The 8,294-nt window shown below is 47.5% G+C and overlaps 1 protein-coding gene across 1 annotated transcript; it reads right to left on the bottom strand.

Annotated features, from left to right (window-relative positions):
- Positions 1-714: 714 nt before the first annotated feature.
- Positions 715-5,722, bottom strand: LGALSL (galectin like). Its single transcript, XM_008147549.3, has 5 exons — positions 5,144-5,722; positions 4,283-4,354; positions 4,040-4,128; positions 3,216-3,393; positions 715-1,254 (listed from the first exon to the last, which is right to left on the bottom strand). Exons 1-5 carry the CDS (start codon positions 5,546-5,548, stop codon positions 1,111-1,113), a joined length of 888 nt encoding a protein of 295 aa, XP_008145771.2. The 5' UTR covers positions 5,549-5,722; the 3' UTR covers positions 715-1,110.
- Positions 5,723-8,294: the final 2,572 nt, after the last annotated feature.

The raw sequence follows: 8,294 nt of genomic DNA, 5'->3' as shown, positions 1-8,294 counted from the left end.
ATAAATTATTTGCAAGTAAGTTATTTGGGGCCAGTGGCTCCTGCTTTACATTGCATTCCAGAATCATTTTCATATTGTACTCTTAAATGTTTATATAATAGTCATTTAAAAATTGTCTACGCAATCACCTCTTATATGTTGTCAATTAGTTTAATAGCAACTTAAGGAGCCATTATGTAAATCTAGGAAAAAGTAGCTAGTCAGTCTTACGGAAGCCAATACTGTGCTAATTCACAGTAAGGAGAAAAAGCAATGTAAATAGAATTTTATATTAATTGTCAATAACTCCAAAACCAGTTTTACCAAAATGTTGCAGTCTTTCTAAAAGCACTTACAGCAATTTATATCAAGAGATCCTAAATATAGGGGTCTGGAGGATATGACTCAATTGTTTAAGGTAGAAATTCACCTGTTACATGATTGTACTATGTATCTTTCCCCCCCCTTGGACCTAAGATATTTGTACATTCAAAAGTTCCTAACTTGTTGTTCTTGAGATATTAATCATTTTCTAATACATACGTTGAGCATAAATAAATATGAGAAAGCTTAAAAAATCTGAATTAACATTATCCTGTGCAAAACAAAAAACAAAACAAAAACCCCCAAAACAAAAAAACCACCACGCAAACCTTGAACAACCTACATTCTATGTTAATACCCTGACTAAAATGTTGGTTGTGCTACGCAATTCCACTTCAGTGCAGAAATGAGTTGATTTCGGTGTACCGTCTTTATTGTTGTTATTTGAAGTCTTTAGCACTTTTTGTTTCTAAACATCACCTTGCTTCGAAAAGATGAATAACTTGCTACCAAATCACAAATTATCACAAATCCAGTTCAGTTTAGTCTGAAGAAAATCCAGCATAAATGTATTACTTTGTTCTGGGAATAATGGCTCGGTGTCTTTGTTCCGACAGCTTCCTAAGGGCAAACCTTGGTTGAAGTTGTCATTTGGGGTTTAAACTGCAAAGAAGAGACAGTGAAGCTTGCCTTTTGTTTTTGTCTCCTTTTTAAGTCTCCAGATGTTGTTAAGACACTTCTTCCAGACCAACAGTCAGATCGTTGTGGCACCTGATCCGATTGGAAATGGAGGTGGTGTGAACAACATCAGCCAAGCTTGGTGATCTGGAGGTCCCCGTTTATCTTTATGGTGTCAATTGCAGATAACGTTTGAACGCGGTGGTAAAAATCAAAGAGTTGATGTCCATCCACAAACACTCTGAAACGTGGGTGCTCGCAGAGAATTTCCACCTGGAAGAAACAAAATGATAAATCTCAGCTCACAATTTCAGTGAACCCTGCTAGGGAAAAACAAACAATCTTTCACTTTAGAGAAAGAAAGGCAACATCTTCAGGGGTTCTCACATGTTGGAATGCATTGGAATAATACAGAACGTTTGTTAGAACACAGATTGCTGGGCCCCACTTCCAAAATTTTCATTTTAGTAGGTCTAATGTGAGATCTAAAACATCTACATTTTCACCAAGTGGCAAGGGGATGCTGCTTTTGCTGGAAGGAGGAACACACTTTGTCAACCATTGCTCTACACTATTTAATATCCTTTAACCCTTTGCACTCGCTTGCTTTTTTCTCGATTCCTTTATTCTAATGCTAACCGTGTCGAGTCACACTCAACATCCGAGTGCAAAAGGTTAAAGATTTAAAGTTGCTCAGGCTTTAACACTCCAGAGAGCATAGCTTTATTTATATGGCACTTAATGCCTCCACTGTCATCCCCCTGAACAATCCATCCCACCTTCAAAGGAACCTCTCATAAGGCAGAACTGGTACGCATTAGTAGCATGTAATATTAGTCTAGACACTCAAACCCGGTAAACACTAAAGCAAAGAGGTTACAGAGTAATTACCATTGGACCAAGGATGTATAATTAACAAGGCTTTGTTAAGACAAACAGAAATACTGATTCCATATGGTAAGAGGTTTTTCTTCCTCTTTTCCTTAAGTAATTCACCATGGAGTTTAATCATTGGTTCTATGCTATGTATTTATTAAAAGCATTGGTATTCACCATGCAAGGAGAGACTCCATATGTGATATTAGTCACATTTAATTCGTATTATTACCAAAATTATATCACCAAGGAGGGCCGACTTCATTTCAATTTTGTTGTTGGGAAGCATTATATTCCTCTTGGCAGTCAGAAGCCCTGGTTACTCACACTCCTGAGCTATGCATTAAGATTCATAATTAAGAAACTGTCACCGTCAAGAGTAGCCGAAGGGGTCATTACCATTCTAGAGAAAGGGAAGGGCAGGGATAATGGGTGGGGGTGCCTCTCCCAGACTATGATTAGAAGGGCAACAATCTCAATTCTACCACTGGTATGAAAAGTCATGGATCCTTATGTTCCCCCCAGAACATAATTACTTCTCCACAAGGCCCTTATAAATGTCTAGATGAAGAGCAAAGGTAGGGAGTTCTGCTTTGTTAGGAGTATATGCCACAGAGAGCTTTCAACTGAGTTGTCACTATTGTGACTTTTGTTAACAAGGTATAATGTGGACAACTTCATCACCGGGTCTCACATTTTAGTAAGTCCTTTCTTAACACATTACTGACTTGCATCTCTGACTTGGTGCCGTCCTTCATAGAGGAAGGTGCTGCTAATGCATCTTAATTGGATGGGAAGTTTGGGCTGAGCTTCCGGCCTGCTAGATAGTGAGGAGCAAATCTATACTCATCCAGGTCCAAGGGAAACATTTGTCAGCCACGCAGCCTGTGACGAAGACATAGACTGAGGCTACTTAACCCCTAGGGGGAAACAGAGACATAGCCAGGCCTTGAAATACCAATCACTGTATTCTTTAAAGAGTTATAACTAATAAGATTTAGTGCTTCTTAAAGGTTGAGAAACAATGAGGAAAACTCGTCTTTATTAATCAATCAACTATTTTTGAGACAGGTATCTATGATATACTTAATACTTTGTTAAGCACTACACAGAAAAGTATTCTTAACATTCAGGACACATAAATATGGATTTACTTACTAAATGTATTAGCTAAGAGCTACCATGGCGAGTATTAATTCAAATCAGCAAAGAGTTCTTTTGATCTTTTTTTCACCATCGGGTGACAAATTTCCTGGACATGCAAGAATTCTGGCTGCTTAAAGGGTTCTTGGCAACACTAGAGGAGGAAAGCATCCTCACCCTGCCAGGGGTTGGAGCTGACGCACTCGAGGACTCACCCTGAATGGCTGGTCTGGGATGAATGGAAAGTAAGGGATAGCTGATTGTTCTTCACCCCTTTCGCCAGATATACAAGAATTTCTGAGTAGCTGCCGGTCTGTGAACACAGCTTTGAGTTCAATTGCCACATCAGCTGGAGGATCTTCTGAGTCACCGCAGGTCAAGCTGATGGCAAAACTGGTAAGAAAATCATCTCATTTATTCAAGATTGGACATAACAACATTTAACAATGACCCAGGCTCCCATATTTTCTCCTTCTTCTCGGGATTTGTCTGCTTTTCACGGGACACTACTCTTTACACAGGTTAGACTAGGTATGGAGAAGTAGGATTATAATCAAACCAGTTATTTTGTTACATAAAGGAGGCTCCGGTGGAGTTGAAAATGACTAACATTGGGGATTTTAGATACCCCAAACCATTCACACATCTTCTATCTTAATCCATTTCAGAATTCTCAAAAACAGCCCCAAAAACTGACCAGGGGAAATAATAACTTGTAAATTTGGTTCTCATTTATATTGATAGTTCTCACTCCAAGCACCATGTTTAAAAACCATAAAAAAAACACACACACAAAAAACAAGTCCTTTGGCCTCCCTAAGGGTCAAGAGAAAAAATGATGTGGGCCTATATTTATAATCTCTAGATATAAATAGCTGTCTGGAGAAATGATGGCTGGGATTCATACACATTCTTTTCATGGGAACATGGTACTTTCTTGGCACTTCCAACTAGCAACACTGGCCACAGGGAGAGGAAGAGGAGGAGCAGGACATAGGAGTGGGCAGGGCCTTGTAACTGCCTGATAGCTCTGCCTTACCTCTCAGGGTTGAGGTCAACGATGCCCATCACTAACACCTTCTTGCCCGGTCTCATGCCACCTTTAATATGCCCACAAAATGGAACTATCTGCAAGGGGAAACAGGAAGTTTACAGCCGGTAAGGGAAGAGCCAAGCCCTCAGATCCTGAGGACCTGACCCATTAGAAAATGCAATCAGAAAGAAAGAGGGTACAGGCAGAGACACAGAGCACAGAAAAAAGAAAAAAAAAAAAATCACTTACCAGTCGTGGGAAGTACACGTCGGCTTGAACTGGAGAGCCCAAGGAGTTGTTTAAAGGTCCATCATCTAGTTTCTAAAAATAGAAGCACACAGATTGGCTTTTTAAAGGCGGTTTTGGGGGGTGGGAGTTGGGGAAGAACCTACACAAATCTGGTGGAATCCAGCAGCCCTTACAGAAGACAGGCAGCGTCTGCAGATGCTGCCGCCTCACAGTCCATTGAATAACCACCTAAATCCTCGGATCAAAACCGTTCTTTCCACCTGGTAGCTAAGTCTCTAAAGATCCCCAGGCCCTTCAGATCTAGATCAAAATCAAGGTCGAGGCACACCGGGAAGCCAGAGCCCAGCCCGGGAGGAGGGTAGGCCCCTCTCTCACCGCGAACGCATCTGGACGCGCGGTCTCTCAGGCCTGTCCTCCCGGACGTGGCTGGAGTGCAGCAGCCGCGCTCAACTTCTCCCGGGAGCCACTGGCGCCGACCCATTTCCGAGGGGGAATCCCCGATCGGGGGGCGGACGCGGGGTGCGCGCGCCCCGACACACTCACGCACGCGCACCCTCCACATGTGCAACGTGCACACACCTGGCCGGGGGCTGCACGGCACGGAGGGGGCTGTCGGTTACCCCCGATCCCGCCGTCCGCCCAAACAACCTCCCGGGGCCAGCGGGCCCCCAGCCCGGGGCACCCCCGGCGCCCCCACGCCGGCCGCGCACAGCGGCTCCCGCTAACAGGTACCGGGCACCTTCCCACGCGGGGGGCGCCGGGCTGGGCCTCAGCTCCTCTCCGCCGCCGCTCGGCGGGAGCAGGGGCGCGGCGTGGGGACCGCGGGAAGGGGGCGCCTCGCGTGCGCCCCGCCACACTCACCACTACGGCATCGCTGTCGGCCACCGATCCCGCCATCTTCTTGCAGAGTGCGGCGGGTGCACGGCTGGAGGCCGGTGGCGGGGGCCGTGGGACGCGGCGCGCGGGCGGGGATCCCGGGGCGGTCCTGCGCCGGGCGGGGGCGCGGGTCCGAGGATGGCTCGGGCGCGCACACCCACGCGGGCACGCGCGCGCGCGTACGCCGGGGGCCCCCCGCGCCGACCCGGCAGGCAGGCCCGGGAGGTGGGGGAGGGAAGGGAGAGGCGGCGCCGGTCCCGAGGTCGGAGGTGGCCGCCGCTGCCCGGACGGCGACTGGCCAGTCGAGCTGCTTTCCGCCTCAGGGCGCTGCTGTCGCTGCGCGAAGATGAAAGGTGCCAGGAGCCGCACCGCGCCGGCCCTGGGCGGCATTTAAAGGCCGCCGGGGTCCGGCTCGGGAACCGGGAACAGGGCGGGGGCCCGGCGAGGCTGCCACGGCTTGCTCAGCTTGCCCTGCCCCTCGGCCATTGGACAGCGGCGAGAGGCTGGGGCGGGAGGGACGGGCCTGTGCGGGTTAGGGCTCGCTGGAGGGCCAGGACCTGGCCGGCCCTCTCGGGCGTGAGGGTGGGTGGGGCTGGGGGTGATGGGGAAGTGAGGGGGCTTGCCAGGTGACAGGTGCTTGTGACATCCCCGCCCCTCCCACCCAGCCAAACCCCTTCTTTCTCGGCCACGTCCTGGGGCAGGTGGGACAGTGGAGGCCAGGTCCAAGGGAAGGCTGGGTTTGGGGGGGAATTATTCCAGAGCTTGAGATGTCTTTCAGAGAATTCCAAAAAAAGTGAGAGGAAAAGAGCCATTGGGCTCTCTGGGGTAGAAAGATAATGAAAGGTCTCCAGGCTTGCCTAAGTAAATATTTGGCCCCAAGCCGGAGGCAGGAGGATTCTCAGGAGGCACTTTATATCCCAGGAGATGAGCCACAGAGCAGGCCTCTGTCCTGTGGCAGCAGGGACAAGCCTGGGCATCCTGGAGGCTCTTTCAGGCAGGGGTCTGGCTAAGTCTTACCAAGGTGAACTGGAGCGACTGTCCTCAAAGAGCCTCCACTGGGTCCTGTTTTTTTTTTTTTTTTTTTTTTTTTTTTTTTTTTTTTTTTGTTTTTTTTTTTTTTTATGAGACACCTGCCCAGTCTAGGGTAGTCCATTTGTCACTGAAAATCTTTGTAGGAGTAATTTCCAGGGGCTGCACCCCTCTTTATTCTAAGGCACAAATTCCTTTGTGGCATTTCCACATGAGGATGATTATGTAACGTCTCAGATAAAGCTGTACCAACATACCTCTATTAGGTGACATCTTGGTTTAAACATTCCACTGTGTGAATCATCAGGGTGTTTACACTAATAAGTAGGGAGCGTGTGTGACCTACTGCAACCCCAGGGGGCCCCTCGCTGCTGCTGGCCGTGTGGCCTGGAACATCACTGCGGCTTTTGTGTCTTAGCTTTCCCTGTATGGACCAGAGCTAATGGCGGTCACCTCAGCCCAGTAGGAAAAATTACCTGCACACGCCCGTAAGCCACAGTCATGTGTGTGTTCTCTGAGTTTAGACGCTGAAGTGCTGCACAGCTGTGGCTTCCATTTTTGTGTGTGTTTACCAACCTTAGCTTCAAAATCATACTTTATTGATTCCTTTAAAATATTAGGCGGTGATAGAAAACTATTGACATTTTGAAAGTGTATTCAGTATAATCCCAGTTTCTGAGAGTCTGGTATCATGGAAGCTGTCCTTAGCTAAGCTAAGAGGGCTAGAATACATCTTGATGGGTAAAGAGTGCCCAGGTTCAAATCCTGGCTCTGCCAGTGACTAGCTGGGTGATTTCGGACAAGTTACTCAACTTCCCCGTGACTCTGTTTCTTCATCTGTGAATCAGAGATGACAGTCATGGTGATGAAGATAGTGCCTATCTCGTTTATTGGGGAGATTAAGTAAATTGGTTCCTGTATCTTCCTTAGAGTAGTACCTGACACACAGTAAGCACTTGCTCCAAAAAATATTGAGTGCCTGCCATGTGCCAGGCACTGGATGCGGATCCAGCAGGGACTTTTTTTTTTTTTTTTTAAAAATGTTTTATTGATTTTTTACAGAGAGGAAGGGAGAGAGATAGAAACATCGATGAGACAGAAACATGGATCAGCTGCCTCCTGCACACCCCCTACTGGGGATGTGCCCGCAACCAAGGTACATGACCTTGACTGGAATTGAACCTGGGACCCTTCAGTCCGCAGGCTGACGCTCCCAGGGGTCCTCAAACTTTTTAAACAGGGGGCCAGTTCACTGTCCCTCAGACCGTTGGAGGGCCGGACTATAGTTTAAAAAAACAAAACAAAACTATGAACAAATTCCTATGCACACTGCACATATCTTATTTTGAAGTAAAAAAAACAAAACGGCAAAAACACCCGCATGTGGCCCGCGGGCCGTAGTTTGAGGACGCCTGCCTGAGCCAAACCGGTTTCGGCCAGCAGGGACTTTTTTGTTGAACTTACGTTCTAGTGGGAAAGGCAGTCAATAAATAAATATGTAATACATCAGCTGGTAAACATTTTAGAAAAGATAGTAAAGCAAGTAAGTGGGGAGAGAGCTGGGAGGTGAGACATAGGGTGGTCAGGGAGGCCACCTATGGAAAAGTTTGAGAAGATTCCTAATGGTAGGGAGGGCGTCATTCGGATGTCTGGAGAAGAAGTTGCTGGCATAGGGAAATACAAGGGCAAAGTCCCCTCCAGGGTGATGTATATGGGTGCAGCTGGGGTGCAGCGACTAAAGAGATAAGTCATTAGAAATGGACTAGGCCATGTAGACCATGTGAAGATGGCTTTTACTCAGGAGAGCTGGGGAGGCATTGGAGGTTTCTCAGCAAAGGAGAGACATCGTTTGCCATCTGTTGTAGATGCATCCCTCTTGGCTGTTGTGTGGATGGACTGGTCTTTGTGGGGAGGGTGGTATGTGGGAGGCAGGGCAGCAGCAGGCCTTAGAAGGCTCCGGCATCAGCCCAGGTGAGACGCAATGCCGGCTTTGACAGGGTGAAAGTGGTGAAGATGTGAGAAGCCGTGGGCCCTCGGTAAGTCCCAGCTGTTGTCATTAGGTAGCATTGAGAGTTCATATCAACTTCTAAGCCTCAGTTTCCTCACC

This window comes from Eptesicus fuscus, chromosome 16, assembly GCF_027574615.1.
Source record: "Eptesicus fuscus isolate TK198812 chromosome 16, DD_ASM_mEF_20220401, whole genome shotgun sequence".
Classification (NCBI taxonomy): Eukaryota; Metazoa; Chordata; class Mammalia; order Chiroptera; family Vespertilionidae; genus Eptesicus; species Eptesicus fuscus.
The sequence above is the reverse complement of the archived record's forward strand: the minus strand, read 5'-3'. Positions and strand labels throughout refer to the sequence as shown.